Source organism: Schistocerca piceifrons, chromosome 2, assembly GCF_021461385.2.
Source record: "Schistocerca piceifrons isolate TAMUIC-IGC-003096 chromosome 2, iqSchPice1.1, whole genome shotgun sequence".
Classification (NCBI taxonomy): Eukaryota; Metazoa; Arthropoda; class Insecta; order Orthoptera; family Acrididae; genus Schistocerca; species Schistocerca piceifrons.
This window is the reverse complement of record NC_060139.1, coordinates 739,436,620-739,457,803: the sequence shown is the minus strand read 5'-3', so window position 1 is coordinate 739,457,803 and position 21,184 is coordinate 739,436,620. Positions and strand designations below refer to the sequence as shown.

General features: G+C 41.1%; 1 protein-coding gene across 1 annotated transcript in view; it reads right to left on the bottom strand.

Moving 5' to 3' along the window:
- Positions 1–20,344, bottom strand: part of LOC124775812 (regulating synaptic membrane exocytosis protein 2-like) — a 137,095-nt gene extending 116,751 nt beyond the window's left edge. The window contains exon 1 of the mRNA XM_047250642.1: positions 19,366–20,344. Within this exon, the coding sequence (XP_047106598.1) occupies positions 19,366–19,475 (110 nt within the window). The 5' untranslated portion in view covers positions 19,476–20,344. The remainder of the gene's footprint in view (positions 1–19,365) is intronic.
- Between the last annotated feature and the right edge of the window lie 840 nt (positions 20,345–21,184).

The window sequence follows — 21,184 nt, the reverse complement described above, 5'->3', positions numbered from 1 at the left end:
ATGTACCCACTTCAGTGCATTAATTGCTTTCTCTCTGTAGCTAACAGTCTTCCCGCAAACACGTCACATAGTTTACTACCTGATACTTTCTGCACGGTCGTAACTGCGCCATTAAGAGGGCTACGCCTATCATTATGGTCTAACCGTTTTGTGTTCACTCGCCCACACATCAACACCTGACCTGCTGCCCAGGGGAAAATAGCCATTGATGGGTTGCTCTTGCCACATGTACTTGAAGATTCTAAGCAACCAAAAAAATACTGCTCCTAACAGCTGTAATTATTAGTTTTCAAATGAAGTAAATACTTATGTAACATTGACATAAAAGTTTTCTGGGTTTGGTACCGCGTCATAATGTAAAAACTACTGCTGCTATAGAAAAGCCAACGTTTCGGCCACGATTGCAGCGGCTTTCTTCTGGGTCTAATGGTGCGTTCTAGCTATGCATAGGACACAATCGGCTTGTAGTGAAATTGCGTGCTTATGGAATGTTATCTGAGTTATGTGACTGGATTTGTGAGTTCCTGTCAGAGAGTTCACATTTCGTAGTAATTGACGGAAAGTCACCAAGTAAAACAGAAGTGATTTCTGGTGTTCCCCAAGGTAGTGTTATAGGCCCTTTGCTGTTCCTTACCTATACAAACGATTTGGGAGACAATCTGAGCAGCCCTCTTAGGTTATTTGCAAATGATTGTGTCATTTCTCGACTAATAAAATCAGCATAAGATCAAAAATTTGCAAAACGATTTAGGAAAGATATCTGTATGGTGCGAAAATTGGCAATTGACAATAAATAACGAAGTCATCCACATGAATGCTAAAAGGAATCTGTTAAACTTCAGTCAAATATATAGGCCGTAAATTCGACTAAATACCTAGGAATTACAATTACGAACAACTTAAACTAAAAGGAACACATAGAAAATGTGGGCAAGGCTAACCAAACACTGAGTTTTATTGGCAGGACGCTAAGAAAATGTAACAGATGTACTAAAGAGACTGCCTGCACTACGCTTGTCCGTCCTCTTTTAGAATACTGCTGCCCGGTGTGGAATCGAAAAAGTTCAAAGAAGGGCAGCACGTTTTGTTTTATCACGGAGTAGGGGAGACGGTGTCTGAAATGGTATAGGATTTGGGGTGGACAAAGCGTTTTTCGTTGCGGCGGAATCTTCTAACGAAATTTCTAATCACGTACTTTCTCCTCAAAAATGCGAAAATATTTTGTTGAAGCCGACCGACATAGAGAGAAACGATCACCATGATAAAATAAGGAAAATCAGGGCTCGTACGGAAAGATATAGGTGTTCGTTCTTTCCGCGCGCTAAACGAGATTGGAATAATAGAGAACTGTCAAGGTGGTTCGATGAACCCTCTGCCAGGCACTTAAATGTGATTTGCAGAGTACCCACGTAGATGTAGAGACAGACAACTGGGGAAAAGGTACCGCCATGTGGGTTTTCTGAGCTCTGTAATTTCGCGTTTAAAAGCTGAACAAATTGTGCTAGATGTCATTGCTATTGGTGCGCAGGTAATACACTTACTATTGAATGAAATCACAATGGTAACAATGACGCTCTAGCAGTAGCATGAGGAAAGAGAACTGAGTCTTTGCGCAAACGTGCACACCACATGTTATGGCGCCATCTCGTGGCCACGTTAACGCGTGAATTAAGAACAGCAGCGGTAGGAAAAAGAATACAGGGTGATTTTGCTAAATGGGGACAAATTGCAGGAAATGATTCCTTAGACTTCATATATGTACGCCCACTAGAAGGAAAAACATGTTTGACCGTATAGATTGTCGTTGTTGAAAACTCACTGCGAACACAGCAGGCAGTACAGTATTTTAGCTCCACACTCATGAAAGGAAGATAAGGGTTTAGTGTCTCGTCGACATCCAGGTCATTAGAAACGGAGCTGAAGCTCGGATTGTTTCAAGTATGTGGGAGGAAATCGGCAGTGCCCTTTTCCAAGGAACCATCCCGGCATTTGCCTTGAGTGGGTTAGGGAAATTACATAAAACCTGAATTAAGGTGGTCAGACGCTGATTTGAATCGTCTTCCTCCAGAATACGAGTCGATGGTGCTAACCACTGCCCAACCTCGATCGGTTCCACACTCAAGAAGGCAGTAATGTTGCCCATGGCCAGAGTGAGTCTACAACAACAATGAAGAGAATGCCACCTAGTACCAATGTGAGTGTGCCGCAGACTCAACAAATGGAACATGGTTTGGAAAAATCGAGACCGAATTATGTAGTGGAAATGGGACCGGTGATTTGAGATATGGCGTTGAGACAAGACCCTGACATGGATGCCGTTCGCAGAGAAAGTAATCTTTTAAATACTACAAACAACCCTGTTGGAAGAACATCCGCAACTGAGCATTATACCAGAGGTTGAAAATACTGCTTCAGTTGTAAATATCTTTTATTATCACGAGCGGTTTCGGGCTCTCATAAGCCCGTCCTCGGGTGTCGCAACTGTGCTGTGGCCCCCGAGCGCCGCGGTGGACGTGTGCTAGGCGCAGTGTGCTACCTATGAGCGCAGAACAGGGAGTCTTCTACAAACTATCACTGGAAAAATATATACTCTAATGCGACAATCCAGTGGTAGGTGATAGGCACTATGACGGGTACAAATGTCGAAAACATTCATGATTTCTCATACAAAGAAGTGATGAAAGAGTTCATTCAGTAATGTCAGCAAATCAATTCACCAGTGTTCTTACATCAAAGTTGGTAGAAGACTGGAAGACTGAGTTTATCCGCAATTATCTATATGGGCACACGAAGATCCACACGATGTGCATGGCTCTAAATTGCTATACTGCAGAAAAATTCGAGCTGAATTTTATAGAAAGAGTCTTATCACAAAGCCGAGAATCTAAAGAGAAGGCTGAAATATTCAGGGGTCGTAATCATCCGGATGGTGGCAAATATAAAATAATGGCTGAATTTTTAACTATTGCTACCGAAACGTTTTGATTTCTGCCCAGCCACTGCTACTCGAGGATTTTATTCGTATATTGATTCCTAAGTTGGCACAGCACGAACACGCTACTGCTGTCACAAGCAGAAATGATAGCATGGAACAGTTCATTTCTATATTGGAGGATTTGGATAATCATAGCCGAACTGGTACTAATTATAATGGTAACAGGGACCGCTTTCAGCCAGAGACACGTTCTGAACTGTCACAACAGAATTTCCAGCTACTGAATCAACGTAACAGGGTCATTCAACGAGCGGAACAGATTTAAGAACGATTGGACGAGCAGTGGAAATGGTTATCGGCTATCTTACCACGACAATAGGCCTCAATAGTGGACAAGAAGAGATCGTCACAGCAGTAATAAAGAAATGTGGCCTCCTGCCCCAAGCTCAGATAAAGTCGAATGATCAAATTTCTGTAATCGATTCAAGCACGTGAACAGCAACCCTTGTAGTCGAGCCACTTCGAATCGTCCTTGTAATAGAAATATTAAAAAGGATTAAAAATTTACAGAGACACGAAAATGAGAGTGTAGACGGTCAGTCACAGAAAAGTGTTGTAATTAATTCCCTCTGACTTGGAGCCCTTGACGCTGATGTCTTGTGTCAAGAGCTGACTAATAACAACTTCTAAAAATAATAGATAGAAAGAAAATCTTGGACCAAACGAAAAGCGTTTACTCAGCACTCATGGAGTTTCGATTAATATAGTTGAAAGAGAAGGATACCTCTTTATAATTATACTGGATAGTGATAGTCTTACAGAAGACTTGTTGACAGAAAATCAGCCTTCAATGAAATCTGCAATTTGTCCTGAAATATTTGCAAACTTCGGGAATATTACAATGGTAATGATTGTAGACACTACAAGTGACGCCACGGTGATTTCAAGAGGTGCTTTGAAGAAATGTAAAGCTATCAAGTGATGTAAGATAGTACTCATTACGAAGGTGAAGTAACTGATCATGTCGAAGCAGCCGTTAGGTATCACGGAAAGAACTGGAATTAATGTTATTAATGAGTGAAGACGTTAACGCTGATATAATATTAGGCGTTGTTAGTTAAAGCGGATTAAAGGAAGAGTAGATTCGAGCAATGGAAGTGTGGAGTTATAGTTCGACGGTCAAAAAATAATATTATGGTTTGAAGAAAACCGGAAAAGAAAACTGAAATCGTCATTTATGAGATTTCTGGGAGAAAACCTTGAAGTTTTACGCAAAAAAGAGGTATTTTGGATTCAGAAAAAAAAATTACATGGGCAAGAAGTTAATTTGGAAATCATCGATATGTTTGAAGAGGGCATCAGTTGCACGTAACTGAGAGAAAGTGGAAATCAAAGCAGTAGTAACAGAAAATGGGCTATGCGTCTACAGTGATCCAAAAGAAGTCTCAAAACTTCAGGATATACGTTTTATGCTGGAGAAGTCCGAAAGGGAAAGGGTGGAATGTGAAAACTTAAATAAAGGAAATTAATGCTTGAAATTTTTTGCCCTGGAATGGGAACTGTGAACTACTAGGATGACGATAGAGGATTGGAAGAAAGGAAATGTTCATACTTGAAACTTGCTAAAACAGCGTTGCGAGGCTACTTCGGGGAATATTACCCCTATGTTGACACTGTGACTGGACGTACAAGAGTTATCAAGAGGAGAAAGGAAATGTTTTAGTGGGAACGCACTACCTTTCCAAAACGCTGAAGAATTAATGTAAGGAGTTCTCTAGAGTATTTTGAGATCCTTTACGAATACGAAGTATTCTCTCTACAAATGTTGTGGAAGTAGGAACGTACCTACATGTAAGACACAATGAAAATAACATAGTTCTCATGTCATTCCATTTCAGGAAGTAATTGAAAGGACCTCCCTGTGAGTATAAGTTTTGTTCGTTAATGACTACGACCTAAAGACGCAGTTATCTCGGAACTTGGAACTGCGCGCGCGCGCACACACACACACACACACACACACACACACACACACACACACACACGCAAATTTATATATATACGAGGGTTTTGGAACTTAAATAGTGGCAACTATTTATTAACAACCGATACAAAAGAGTTACGTGTTTGCACCTGTTACTGTCCTTCAAAGTAATCACCAGTGATGTGGAAGGCATAGTATACCGTTGGCAGAGCATGTTTTGTTGATGGTGCGAATGGAACTGTCTACTGCCTGTCGAATCACTGGAAGAGTTCTGAAGCAAATGCTACAAAGTGATTCCTACATCTTCGGAATCAAATAAAAGTCACGAGGACTTAAGTCCGGAGAGGATGGTGGATGGTAGAGTACTTCCCAGTCCCATCGACCGAACAGAGCAGCCACAGCTTGCGCTGTAGTATGTGCCCGCACATTGTTGTGCAAAATGATGGATTGTTTGCGCAGAAAGTGTCACCGCTTCTTTCGCAAAGCTGGTCGCAGGTGATGCTCCAAAAACGAACAGTAATACTGTGCATTGACGGTCTGCCGTGGAGGAACGTAATGCGTTAGGATAACACCATCACAGTAGTACACGAGAATCACCATAACTTGAGACCGCTCCATTCGCGCCATCGACAGAACAGACTCTGCCAACGGTATACTACGCCTTCCACATCGCTGGCAACGGGTTCTACACAACGCTGGTGACTACTTTGAAGGACAGTAACAGGTGCAAACATTTATCTCTTTTCTATCGGTTGTGAATAAATAGTTGCCACTATTTAAGTTCCAATCCTCGTATATATATAATTATGAACATTAAATTTTGGTGTTTGCTTTTTGGTGGAAATCTTACCGTGTTTGCGATTGTTCTAAGAGTTTTTAACACTATTTGTAGGAATGATTTCTTTTATTAAAAACTGTCACTACATGTGATTTATATGTTAGTCATATTTGAATCTTTATAACAATTTAGAGTCGTGTTATAGTATATATTCCACTTTGCAAAGTTGAGTGTTCGCTAATTCCATTTTTTTTTTTTTTTTTTTTTTTTGCTTTAAATGCAATGGATGCACCGGCAAAGGCCATTCGTGCACATATAAACATCTAATATGAGGAGTTACTGAACGAAATGTCTTGAAATCTTAACATTACTACCAGGTTGGGTAATTCAAAAGTATCAACACCTCATCAGCCAACTGCATTTACATAAAGCTTTTCTAAATGTTAACTTTATATTAAAACTTTTATTTTTGATACTTGTTAAGTCAGCCAGCCTCAAATATTATACTTTGTGTTTGCAGCTGTAAAGGTATTATTTGTTTGGGCACCAACTGTTTAGGTCAGTTAGGGTTCTTGGAGCTGCCTCTGTTTGGTTTGAGTCAGTGACATGTGTGTTTGCGTGTGTAATATTTATGTTTTACGTATTTTTTCCAGTTAATTTGATTCAGATTTCACATTCTTTTGTCATACTGCATGAAGTCCAGAACACAAAATTTCCTTTTCTTTAAATTACAGTTATCAGAAATAGTTGTAACGAATATACAGATTTAAAGAAAATTTCCTTTTGTTGTAAGAGGGGCGGAGGGGGGGGGGGGGGGGCGCCGGGAGGAATTCGTGGGGTGGCTATATCTTCAAGATATCAGATATCAGATGTCATCTCACATTTTTATTTATGCACATATGACTGAAATTTTTTATATGTAAAATAATATCTAAATTGGCCCCTGTACTCACCCCCCATTTGATGGAGCTATTTGATTATAAAATGACTGTAAAGGAAAGAAATTGCGCAGAAAAGCATTGCACTCCTCTGACGATCCCGTGAAGAGCACTTATTTTGTTGCTCTGTTGTAGTCAACCCTTGCAGCTGCACGAGCCCGAGAGAAGCTGCGTCAGCTCACTGTGGGTCGGACGATAGCAGTAAAGGAAATGACGACGGATGACGTGAAAGTATGCAAAAAAAACTGATGAAAGTAAGATTTTGGACGGGATATCGAGGGTGCAAGAAAGAAGCGAGTATTGTAAGTAAAATAATAATTATATTTGGCAAAGTGTCTGAGATGCTTAACCAAAGTGGTTCAGTAGGTACTCATTTTGCATATTAAAAGTTGCTGGAAGATAATAATTTAAAACTCTAAACGCATAACTCTGGGCTTCTTCTTTCATTTAATAATTTTCCCACGAAACGTCACCATGCAAGGAGCGATACACTCAACAAGGATTCGGTGCTGTAGTAAAAGTAAAACAGAGCACATTATTGTCGTGCCCCAGGAACCATATTTTCAAGCGTAGAAGACCGAGTACGCCAGACCTTTAACATAAGGACTGTAGGAGTCAGTGCTCAAGTACAAATATTGCATGTGACAGACTCTTCCATTAACATTTTCCTTTTACAGTCAGATTACATGACACAAAATTAAAACTGTTACGAAAAGAAAAGAAAAATTAACATTTACGTGGTCATAAATATTAACAGACAGTTCTTATATGAGAGAACAAATATTCAAAAGCGGTACAATTAATTTTATCAAAATGGTTCAAATGGCTCTGAGCACTATGGGACTTAACATCTGAGGTCATCAGTCCCCTAGAACTTAGAACTACTTAAACCTAACTAACCTAAGGACATCACACACATCCATGCCCGAGGCTGGATTCGAACCTGCTACCATAGCGGTCGCGCGGTTCCAGACTGTAGCGCCTAGAACCGCTCGGCCATAATTTTATCAAAACTGAGCTCGTCTTAGTGTTCATACAACAGCTGCTACGAAAAAATATCCCGAAACCAATGTTATTAAAATTTACAGGTATCAAGTGAAATTATCCTCAGGAGATTCCACAACTGCAACATTTCTGCCATACAATATCTCTGATATTATGTGCAGACGCTTGTTTGTATCAAGAGTTTATCTTTCCCGTCCACACACTTTATACAGGATAAATGTCAACTTGATGTCCAAACACATTTACTAATTAAGTAAGCATTAGTTGTGTGCCTCATCGATATCTTTCGAGCGATGTTTACACATACTAGAATTCATTCGGAAAATGTAACGTGCTTAATTCTGATGTTGCATGGGCTAGTTTATTACTCTATTACTAAGGGATCTTAATTATTCTTCAAAAACTAATTTCAGCAAATGTTACGTCTTTTGGACAAACAGTAGATTCAACTAAATTTCCCGTTAAAAAACTGAATGAATATCGATGTTTTCTTCTGTGCGAAGGCTGATTTGATGCAGCTCTCCACGCTACTCTATCCTGTTCAAGCCTCTTCATCTCCGAATAACTACTGCAACCTACATGAATTTGAAACTGTTTACTTTATTCATCTGTTGGTCTTCCTCTACAATTTTTACCCCCCTCCCCCTTCACTCCCCCCCCCCCCCCCCCCGTCCCAAATACACACATTGCCCGCCAATACTAAACGGACGATTCCTTCATGGAATGTGTCCTACCCACCGATCCCTTCTTTTAGCCAAGCCAAGCAACACATTTCTTTTCTCCGTAATTCTTTCCAGTACCTACTCATTAGTTAAGTGATCTGCCAATCTCATCTTTACCATTATTCTGTAGCATCACAATTCAAAAGCTTCTATTTTCTCATTGTCTAAACTGTCTATCCTTCTCGTTTCACTTATGTGTAAAGACTTCCTAACACTCAAATTTATGTAGAGAATCCGAAGTCAATATACTGCTTGGTATTTTATTTTCGTATATAAGATTATTTCGGTTTTATTGCCTTCATCAGTACATGTCCTGACGTTATAGATGGACTTTGAGTAAACTATTACTTCTGTTTGTAGTTGTTGACGCAATATATTTTTCAGCAACATTTTAAAGTTGCTCGATAATTTGCTTTTGCAGATATATTATACATTTTTTACTATCTGACAGGTGTAGAAATTCGAGTTTGACAGCTAGCTGTTTACTCAAAGAAAAAAAATCTTTTAATAAACATCTAGCTGTCAAACTTCAATTTCTACATCCGTCAGGTAATGAAAGACGTGTTATAATATACGGGGAAAAGCAAATTATCGAACAACCTTAAAACGTTGCTGAAAAATATATTACATCTGACAACTATTGACAGAAATAATGGTTAACTCACAGTAGACACATGTCCATCTACAACGTCAGGACATGTATTCATGAAGGCAATAAAACATGAATAAGGTTATATAGTAACAAAATATCAGTCTCCTGTCCTTCAATTCTCTGCATAATTTCCTACTGTGACACAATAAAACCTGTAGCTCTCACAATAAAGAAACTTAAATTTATATTAGGTATTAACTAGTTCCTTTTTTCAAAAATGCTTTCCGTACTATAGCCAATCTTCATTTTACACCCCCTTCATTTCAGGCATCACCGGTTTTTTGCTGTCCAAATGGCAAAACTTATCTATTACCTTCGGAGCGTAATTTCCTACTAATTTCCTCGACGTTGCCTGATTTAAATAGACTGCATTCCATTACCCTTGTTTTGCTTTTGTTGATGTTCATCTTATATTCTACTTTCAAGTCACTGCTCATTCCGTTCAGCTGCTTGGCGTCTCTGACAGAATTACGATGTGTCGACAAACCTCAAAACTTTTATTTCTTATATCTGAACTTCAGTGCCCTCTCCGAATTTCAAATTTCTAATGAGTTTCCTTTGCTGCTTACTCAACAGCTATAGTGTGTTAATTTTGACCGCCATTTAAATTATTTTTCAGTTCCAGTCGTGAAATTAATCATCACTGTTTTCTCTATTTGCTGCAACGTAAGAAAGCGTAATGGCTCCACTTCTTATCGTATTTGATGTGCAGGTATAGTTTAAGGTGATTGCCAGGGCAGCAGAGAAAGCGAGGCAGAGCTGTGCCCGCTAAGTAGCCCTCTGACGCCGAGAACAAGACAGTGCGAACCCCAGCACTGCTGGCTGGGAGTTTTCTAGTTTCTATACAGAAGGCATAGCCTTTTGACGGTATGAATAAGTAGGAAGTGAAGTGTAGTCTGGGCCCCACAGTTCAGGCCTCACTACCGAGGCACCCATGCAGCTTTGTCCATAGCAGGAGATGAAAATACTGACTATAATAACTATACTGATGCTCTTTGGAATGTAAAACGTTCGTCTGGATCATAAGACATGCGATATTGCAAGTGCTGTTAATCTAATTTTGTTTCTATAGCCACAATATACAGGGTGTTGCTAAACGATACCAACAAAATTCGAGAAGCTGGGTGTCTTGAGAAATCAACGGAGGATAGGAACTTGTGTCCAGAAATTTCATCCAGTGACGCTACAGAGCGTCGAAGTTAAAGATGCTGGCACCTGCCATTAGGCCACCCCTTTGGCAGCAAACTTTGTGGGCTGACGGAGCGTAGGCGGAACGTGTCGCAATCTTGTTTGTTACTCAGTGATCGCGACTATTGCCACAATCGCCAGTGCAGAAGTGGAGCTAGCCGCTGTGTAGATTGGTCTTGTCTCCTATGAATGTGATGCTCCAATGTCTCAATACATGACAGTTTCTAGCATGGGTTTATATCCACAGTTTATCTTTCTCCTGGCACCCCCTAAAGTCTCCAATTTTTTTCGGTACACAGGGAAAAAAATGAACTGCAGGTAGAAACTCATGTCCAAAACTGTTTTCCACCAAGACAATAGAGCATCACATTCATAGGCGACAAGACCAATCTACACAGCGGCTAGCTCCACTTCTGCACTGGCGATTGTGGCAATAGTCGTCATCACTGGGTAACAAGCAAGATTACGACACGTGCCTCCTACCCTCCGTCAGCCCACAAAGTCACGTTTGCTGCCAAAGGGGTGGCCTGGCTCAAGGCGCCGGAGTTTGTACCTTCGACGCTCTGTAGTGTCGTTGAATGACGTTTCCGGATTCTGGTTCCTATACTCAATTTGTTTCTCAAGACATCTCCTACAACCCATCGAAGTCTGTCGGTATCGTTTTGTACTATCCTGCATATAGGGGACTGCAGAATATGCACAGATTGCTCCCTGAGAACGTGTGCTTGTAATTTTCTGTTTGAGTACAATTACACCAACAGCCTTTCTTAATGTGTACCTCACTTCAGATTTTGTGGCATTTCTTATAAATTCTCTCTATAGTCAAAAAAGCCTTCTACCGTTCGAATTGTAATTCTTTGTATACACTTGATGTTTGCAGTAACCACAACCTTATGTCGGGTCCACACAGAAACAGAAAATCGGTACACGTCTTACAAATGATGTGTAATCAATGTCTTTGGTAGGAAAATTACGTTTTCCGCTATTGCACCAGTAAATCAAAGCCTGCCTTCTGATTTACCTGTAGTTGACGCAATATATTCGTTCCACGTATTCGTGCTACACGAGGTATATCACGAGTTTGTCATTTATCTTACGGCTAAAAGCGGGTTCTATATTGTCACATTTGGTCGTGCACAGAGTTTCAGATCTGTCTACAGTAACAAATAATTGCTACTCTCTGTACGAGGCTGACAGTTTGTCATTGTGACTTCAGTAAAAGACCAGTAAACCCCACCGCCGATTCGTTAAGGAATCGATCACCTATGTTTAAAACTGTGTCACCCAGTGATATAATTTTGCAGGTGCATTCAGTGGTATATGTGGATACGGTTTGAAAACGTGTTGCGAATAGAGTTATTAGGAAAGAAGTAATAAACTAAAACGTCATGCCTGATGCTCTACCTTTACTGCAAGAACAGCTAAAATGTGGTAAGCGATAAACGTTTTTCCTTTCATCATTTTGTGAGGATGGAGGAGCATATCAACGACAAGAAATGTTGCAATGGTTTGAAAAGTTCGCTGGGAGTCACCATGTGCTCTTATTCTCAAATACTGGATGAACTTAGTCTGGGTAATTCGCGAGCCGTGACTTATGCTGTCCCAAGACAGACACACAGTTGCTGACTGTAGTACTTAACTTGTTGTGTTGAACCTTCAACATAAGACTATATCTCTTAATGAATGGATTATGACAGCAATTTAAATTTTTAAATTTGATCAATAAATGAATGAGATATTGAAAATAAAATTATTGTTGCCCCTGGAAGCTATTACATAGGCAACCCTCAATGAAACAGTGCCCCAGGTTAGCGGATTAGTAATGCAGATGTGGAGTTGACAGCAAATTAATGCTTCATCTACATCTACATCTATGTGATTACTCTCCTATTCACAATAAAGTGCCTGGCAGAGGTTCAATGAACCACCTTCATGCTGTCTCTCTACCGTTCCACTCTCGAACGGAACGCGGGAAAAACGAGCACTTAAATTTCTCTGTGAGAACCCTGATTTCTCTTATTTTATCGTGATGATCATTTCTCCCTATGTAGGTGAGTGCCAACAAAATGTTTTCGCAGTCGGAGGAGAAAATTGGCGATTGAAATTTCATGAGAAGATTCCATCGCAACGAAAAACGCCTTTGTTTTAACGATTGTCACTCCAATTCACGTATCATGTCTGTGACAGTATCTCCCCTGTTTCGCGATAATACAAAACGAGCTTCCCTTCTTTGTACTTTTTCGATGTCATCCGTCACTCCCACTTGATGCGGATCCCACACAGCACAGAAATATTCCAGAATAGGGCGGACAAGCGTAGTGTAAGCAGTCTCTTTGGTAGACCTGTTGAACCTTCTAAGTGTTCTGCCAATGAATAGCAGTCTTTGGTTTGCTCTACCCACAATATTATCTATGTGATCGTTCCAATTCATGTTATTTGTAATTGTAATCCCTAAGTATTTAGTTGAATTTACAGCCCTCAGATTTGTGTGACTTATCGCGTAATCAAAATTTAGCTGATTTGTTTTAGAAATCATGTGAATAAATTCACACTTTTCTTTATTCAGGATCAATTGTCATTTTTCGCACCATACAGATATCTTATCTAAATCATTTTTGAAGTCGTTTTGATCATGTGATGACTTTACAAGACGGTAAATGACAGCATCATCTGCAAACAATCTAAGACGGCTACTCAGATTGTCTCCCATGTCGTTAATATAGACCAGGAACAATAGAGGGCCTATAACACTTCCTTGGGGAACGCCGGATATTACTTCTGTTTTACTCGATGACTTTCCGTCTATTACTACGAACTATGACCTTTCTGAGAGGAAATCACGAATCCAGTCGCACACCTGGGGCGATGCTTCGTAGGTACGCAGTTTTGTTAGAAGACGCTTGTGAGGAACGGGTGTCGAAAGCCTTCTGGAAATCTAAAAATATGGAATCAATTTGACATCCCCTGTCGATAGCACTTATTACTTCATGAGTATAAAAAGCTATTTGTGTTTCACAAGAACGATATTTTCTGAATCCGTGCCGACTATATGTCAATAAATCGCTTTCTTCGAGGTACTTCATAATTTTCAAATACAGTATATGTTCTAAAACTTGTAAACTTACAAGCTCAAATCCATACTAAACGGCAATTGAAGGCTGAAATTTTATGCGATTTGAGCAAGCTGATTTCATACACGTGAAACCAAAGTGATTAAGTAGGAGCATAAATTACAAGATCTTGGTACAGATTCCAGATTCATAAAAATGGAAACGTGCTAAGAGCAGATACTGGCAGAAATGTTGTGATATTACACCGTTGCCTGGTAGAGGATGGAGCTGGAATACTTGGCAGAGTCGACATTAAATCACGTCATAAAAATTAAAGTGAGATTATGTTATCTGTATAATAACGCCTTTAACTTTCTGACCACGTTCGGTGCGAACTGAGGAATCAACGCGTCGTCCAGCGCATGCTGACTGTTAATGGACATGCAGGCAATGGATTTGTGAGTGATATAACTCTCGTAAAGCTAACAGGACTGTTCTTATGTCTCTATTAGTAGAACATCCATGTCATAAAAAATTAGTAATACATGTCCCTAAATTTTACTTTTCCTTCTTTAGACGAATTTTAAGCTGTAGGTCTGTGGCGGTAAGTGAGAGCGAAAAGTTTTTTTCACTACGCCTCGTTCAATACTTCTTGCAGCTCACTTAATGTTTTAACTTTTTGTCGTCAACCAAACAGAAAGAATCACCGTACTTACAGCAAACGAAGGAATAATCTGGTTGTAAAAGTGGGTGCAGTACAAAGGACCATTTACAGCCCGTTAACGAAATTATGGAAAAGAGTCGTGAGCGATACCTCTTACTGGACTATTTATAGACTCTGAGAAAGTACTAACCTATGAAACTTCCTGGCAGATTAAAAGTGTGTGCCAGACCGAGACTCGACCTTTGCCTTTCGAGGAAAGGAACTCTACCGATGATGACGCTTGTTCAAGTTCATCGTTGATCGACCAATTAAGTTTTTTTTATTATTTTTATTTCAGAGGGCAGTTGACCCTCTGTCCGAAAGCGTACACTCCGAGCTACCGTTCCGGCACCGACTGACCTATCCGAACACGACTCACAGCCGTCCTCACAACTACACTTCCGCCTGTACCTCGGCTCTTACTTCCTCCTGTTAACCCATGTTACTGTACTGACAACTATGTACCTCAGTGTAGGGGATTCCAATCTTCACTGCGTTCCTAGCGGTAAGAAAAGACCAGACGATGATAGAATGAAATGTGGGAAACTGGGTATACGACGCGCTGGTCACTGAATTTATCTCTGATTTTGCTTAAAAATACCCGCGAGATGGCACAGTGGCGAAACCAACGGACTTTTATTGTAGAGGAACGAGAGGCGAGTCCTGGCCCACCTATACATATGTAGGTTTTGTAAATCGTTCCAGGCGATTATCCTGATGCTGCTTTCTACAGGGACGCTGCAGACTGTCTGCACGATTCGTTAGAAAACGAGCAACTGCTTCATCTCCTCTAATGATCTTGATACCAGCGGAAAACAAAACTCTAAAAATTCCAGTTTTCTCCATGAAGAAAGGGAAAAAGTCAACTAAAAAGTGGGCTACATAGTCAATCAGAAACTGAAAATGGTAAAAAATTCATGATCTCAGTCGTTAATTATAACAATGTAGGGAACACCTATGCGGATGCTGTTCCTGTATCAGCGCTCTGAAACGTAGCAAAGCAAGCTGTTTGTACAAATTCTGTAGTCAATAACAGCACTTTTGACGCATATACTACTGAAATCGTTTCCGTATTTGGTAGCCCATAAAAGAAAGTCGAAGTTTCACACTGGATGGCACCATTTGTGCACGTGACGTGTGGCGTAATCATGCCGGTCGATGACAATCACTGAGTTTGCAGATAAAATCGCAATCTGTATTCGGAATCTCAGAATGCATAATGGAGTTCTTGTTGTGAGCAGAATTAATGCCAAAATCGACATTTTAAACGGATAAAATATGTGCGTAGAACTGAGATTTTAAGCGAAAACTCTGCCTGCGTCATTCCCAATTACGTCATTACATCGTTTCTTCGTAATTAACCATAACACGGAGATGAAATTGTGGAACTAATTCTAAGAAAAATAATTATGGCTGCTCAGCTATAATAGAATCCTAATCTTCCGAGCTAAAGGGTTACTCGACTTTTCTTTGATATTTTGTGTGTCACTCGTTTCACAATTCTGCTTAGAGGACAATAATGAAAACTGAACTTCATAGTCACAGCTAATTGTGTTCCGCAGAATCCGAATAACACGCTTCAACTCACCCAGGCCACAAACAGGGACAATGTTCAATGAATTACGTTGACATTGATAACTCGTATATTTTATTACGTCAGTGTCATGTGTCGTCCTCATAATAAATAGTCTCTATGCTCATATTTTATAATATATTATTTTGTCTATCGTACTATCTTGATTTCCGCCGATCTCAGAGAATAAAACAGGACGATATGTCTAAGGAGTCATATACGGAACTTTTATCGGAGTTACGTTTCAACATGGCGGTCATGATGCAAGCTTGGTAATTACCTCTCCTGTAATGGAAAACAGTCTTGGTCTGAGTCGTCTTTTTACCCATGTTCTCTTTCTATCTCTCCAATAATCACCACTTTCGCTTGATTCGATTTCTCTGTTCCAACATACATGGTGTGTCGTATACTATAAAACCAGAAAATTGTTGTCTACTATTCATTACCGTATATAGCCTCACACCGTTTCTAATTTATAAATTTATCTACGAAATCTTGAAGCATTTTCTGTGACGCTGATGTGTATAAGTTTGCAGCAGAATTGCTAGCAGCAAGAAACAAGTAATACTCACAAAATATCTTTTAGTAGCTGTCAGCATTGTCCCTAAAAATAACTCTCGAAAGGAGCTACATACTGAGATGTCAGGTCAGTTTTGCCAGTATTAGTTTTCGCCCTCTTATCTGGTTCAGAGCAGCGTCTGTAGAGATGTGATCTGCTTTTGGGAACAGAGAAAAATTGCTCTAACTTTGATATGCGAAATGGCATACATGCACAAAAGATAATAAGACTACGAGCATTAATTTAATGAGATGGTTGTAATCCCTGCCAACACCGTCAGACGCATCCTGTGAGAAGTCAGATGCAGGGTGATTGGGGTTTAACGTAATGTTGACTTCGAGGTCATTACACTCGTACGCCCGCGTTGGGCAGCGGTGGAGAAGGAAAGAGGCAGTATGCTTTCAAGGGAACCATTCCGGTATTCGTCATACTTGGTGCAGGTGAACCACAGGAAAACTAAAATGAGATGGTCGCCGTGGATTCGAGTCCCCCTCTTCTCGAATGCAAAAATATTCACAGTGTCACTTTGCTCGCTGTGGTAAGTTTGAGCTCTTCATTTACCTTGCCTGCCCTTTCCTCACATCACCCATTCCTAACTGCTTGAGAAGATAAAAAAAAAGTGCGTTGTGCCTTAGACTGTCCCCTTTTCCAGTATTAAACACAGAGCTGAGTCTAATTTTCGAGTTGTTTCTTATTAATAGTGCCTTGTTCCTTGACGAATGGCTCCCTGTGAGCAGAGTTAAAAAACAGCACAGAAAAAAGGAGTTTCTTTTTAGCCATTTTTTAATTTTTCGTACAAAAGTTTATTTAATTTCAGCATATATTTGTTTTACTATTGGTATAACGGCACCTTATCCTTTTATTACTTGAAAGGTAAACATCAGTAAAAATAATCATGGATAAGCCTTTGATGGTAATATAATAACTTTTACTTGCTTTCCCTGAATTACTTTTACCGCCACTAATTCCAAAGATTAATTCTTTCAGTAACTATCTGTAGTGTTCTGTCGTGGAAGACGGAAATATACCTGACTGAAATGATATTCTATAAATGTTTCATAAAAACTTGTAACAGTTAGCTTGAAGATGTTCTGCAACAAATCAAATTTATGAGCCATATGAAAGTTTATTCTACATTTACTATGTCGAGGCGCTCAGTATAAAAATTTTTAGGCAAGAATTAGTGTTCTGACTGACTTTTGTTGACAATCTGCCTGTTGATGTAACTGACCACATGTTTTCAAATATTGTCCCCTTCTTTTAGTTGCTACAATACAAGGCTACGTTTTTAATAAATCTGTATGCCGCCGGAACGAGAATTGTTAAGGTATAATTACCCCGCTATATTTTGAAACATATCCTAAGAACACTCACATACTAAGTTTCTAACGTTTTCATCAAAAACTGGTGTTCGGCCAGCGTTGTTTTCGCAGATGGTGGCCGAAAGCATAGGCCTACATGCTCGGATCACTATGTGCATTATGGTACAGTGAGTATAATAATGCACGAACATAAAATCTTCAGGCAGGATTCTAGTGTCATTCCAGTTGTATGTGTGCTCTTCCTGCTACGGAAGTATTTGGAGCAAATGTAAGAAAATAAAACTAAATTAACGTACGGCTTCGATGACCAGGTTCACATTCGGAGCTGTTACAATGTCTGGTACATATTTCCGTACACGATTTGTATTTATTTATAAGATAGTGTTGCGAATACATACCTGTCTCCACGATTCGACGTCCCTGCGACAATTAATTGTTTGGCTTCTTGCCTAGGACTTAAACCTTATGCAATGGCATTGCAGCATTTTCTCTCTTATATGTCTGAATGAATATAGTATATTGAAAGCATGAAGCACTTTTTAGTAAGTTATCGGTAGCTGTAAATAGATGTAAGCAGTACAAAGTAGAAATAAATTGTAAAGAATACTGTACTTCCGTCTGATACAACTGTACCGACTAACATCAGAATTAATATAGTCATTCATGTGTCACGCTCATCAGTAACAAATAATCTTACTAATGCAATATAATAATTTATAGCAAGTTGAGTTGTTTGTTCCTAATAAATGCAAGAGAGAAGGAAAAATAAATAGGTAACTGATAATCCTAACGATTCTTCACAGTAAGAAAACTAATATTTTGCTGTAGCTTTGTTGACAGATTTCAGCCTATCAGTTGGTTCTCTGTCCTACAGTGATTAAGTACATTGTTCTTTAGCATTAATATTTTATAAACTACCATTTAGAAATCTCTAGGACCGAAATTTCAAGTCATCATACACTTTTAAATAATTAGTTAATTTATCAAAATTGACAATGAAATCACATCACCGATGATCAGAATTTCACAACGATCGATGTCATTGGTACGTTACCGCTATGTATAAGGAAAAGCAGTTATACAAGTAACTGTTGGAGGCCCTTTATCTGTGGTACATGCCTGGCGGGAGATTCGACACAATACTGCGTTATCTTTAGCGCCAATTAATGCCATATATCAACCAAATACCAAGTTAATGAGAACTGTTTGAGAGGTTATCTTAAAAAATGGATAAAGTAACAGTCAGAGATGTGAAAGAACCACTGTAGATACAAAAGTAAGTTCTCTAGGTTGAGTTTCGGTTCTGTTTGTTACGTCAACTGATTCCTTAATTGAATAAACTGCTGTGGAACTTGCAGGCCTCACATTCAATTCCGAACAGAAATTGGTGGTACTTCTCACATCCAGTAGTTTTAACTGTGAGAGCCAGTAAGGGGTACGGTAACCACAAGCAGGAAAAGTAGTTTCTTACCTCGTTCACTGCTGAGTAGTACTTATGCGACAGAGAAGACTCACATCAATAAGATTACCTTGGACTTCTGCATCAGGAGAGACATTTGTGCTAGGGAAGGGGATTTATTTACTCACTAATTTTTTCGTAGTCTGTATCGACTTACCAGGAAAGTGGATCATGGGTCACAATATTTGGAACCAGGTCTCTCGCACCAGTGCTATAGAACATAATTTTTCTAGTGAAATTGTACAAATAATTCTCATTATAGCAGACAGCATTGTGATTACAGAAATGAAACACACAGTACGTCATCTGTATGGTGATATGTTTTAAATATAGAATTTTTGTTTGCAGACCAAACAGATATTTGAAAATCAAATAAGGCACATATCAAGGCATGTTAATGCTGAATCTTGGCAGAGAACTGCGTTTGTCAAGGAATCTTCGCTCGTAATGGCGAGTAAGGCTAACAAAGAGGGGCAGTGAGAGACACGGTGGCTCACCTCATGATCTCGTTCTCGCGCTCCTCCTCTTGCTTCTGGCGCATCATCACCGACTCGATGATGCGCCGCTCCTCGGGCGTGAGGTGCGAGAGGTCGGGCAGGTCGGCCATGGTGTTGCTGCTGCAGGCGGTTCAGAGCAGCCACCATGCCAGCTCACCATTTCGCCAGTCGCCTCTGCCGGTACACCCGCCGGCCGCCATCTTGACCAGCCCGAGCCGACCTCCTAGCGGCGAGCGCCACAACTAATCCGACTCGGCACCGATCAGAAATCTCCGCCGAACATACCCCCGAGTCTCATAAATCGTGCAGAAGCACCTCAATTTCAGTTTTCACTCGAGCAATTGCGGGATTATAATATATTTAAACTTTAGCCCTGCGGCTCTGCGCCGGTTGCGAATGGCACAGGGAAAGCAGTGCACACTAGAAAATTCTAAAGCGAGAGATCGTTTGAAAAAAAAAAAAATTATCAATTTCCTAAGTGGTATTGTAGTATCATCCTATAGCGTATTTTCTAAGCTTTTCTAAGAAACTTTCGGTTCGTTTCTTTTTCGTAAATGAAGTTCGTAACGTTCGTTAATACCTAAGAGTCACTTGATTTTCACATAAAGTCTGTCCCATGGAACAGAGCAAGAGCTACGGCATCTTGGTCGGACGTTACGTGGGGTTGGTGTCCGAAGAGTAGCCACGAAGGGGGCACCAGCATTCCTCGGAGCGCAGTCGCTGCCGCCCCATACTGTGTTACATCGCCGGCCGGCGCGACGCACTAGGCCACGGGCTCGCCGCCTCCGCTGCAGCCTCCGCCGTACGCCCCCGATCGCGGTTCTGCGGCCATGGTTCTCGGAAGGACCAGCAGGCGCGGTGCAAGTGTCCGCCTTCACCCTGGCTGAAGCGCGCTGCTGCTAGCTGCCGGTCAGTGCTGCCGAGTCGCCCTGGTAGCCCTCCGCACGTGAGTCGTTCACCAGCGTACCAGTTTCGGCGATGAGCGAGCCGCAACACATACGCAGTCTGACCGAGGCAGCCGCTCGCTATTCTGGGCGCTGGTGGGGAGCGCGCCCCTCCCTCCCTCCTTCCCCCTCCCCTCCTACTCGCTCGCCTCCCCTCCCCGCGCCCACGACCCTCCCGCCCTCTCCATTATCATCATCAAAATGCTAAAAGAGACACAGCGCCAGATAAGACCGGGGAAATTCGGTGGAGGGGGTAACGGAGGGGTAGAGCACTGATAACGAACGCGCAGACGTCCGCCGAACAAACTTTTTCGAAAAAGCTCGAGGCGCAGAGGATCACTGCTAAAATCGCTCATTCATGCACGGTTAATAAGTAACTAGGTGCGTTAAATCTAAACCAATGGTGTGTGGAACAGCGATGACGTCATGGCGGCGGTATTGATCCCCTCCGCGCCGTGCAACGGGGGTCGGTTTTGAATGAAGGCATCGGGCGGGCGCAGTGCGCATGCGCCGTCGCTCACGTGACCGGTGCGTGGGAGGGCGGAACCGCCTGCGCCCGGCCTGCGACCAGGTGCGCTCACACACGTACACTCTCATATACGGGAATCATTCAAGGCCGCACAGGTGTAACTGCTGCCGGTGCTGGCTGTGTGTGCGCGACTCGACAGGCCCTGTCGGCGCCGCTCACGTACTGGCTTGCACGCCCGCAGTGCCCTACGCTCCGGATAAAGATTTTTCTATTGATTTGGAAACCGTACAGAGCGCTTCTGGGGCCCATTGTCCTGGGGACGGTGCCAGCGATCTGTGATACGTGGCCTCCTTTGCTGGAGTAGCGCATCGAGCCGTTATACCGCCGTTCCTGGGGAGCAAAAACC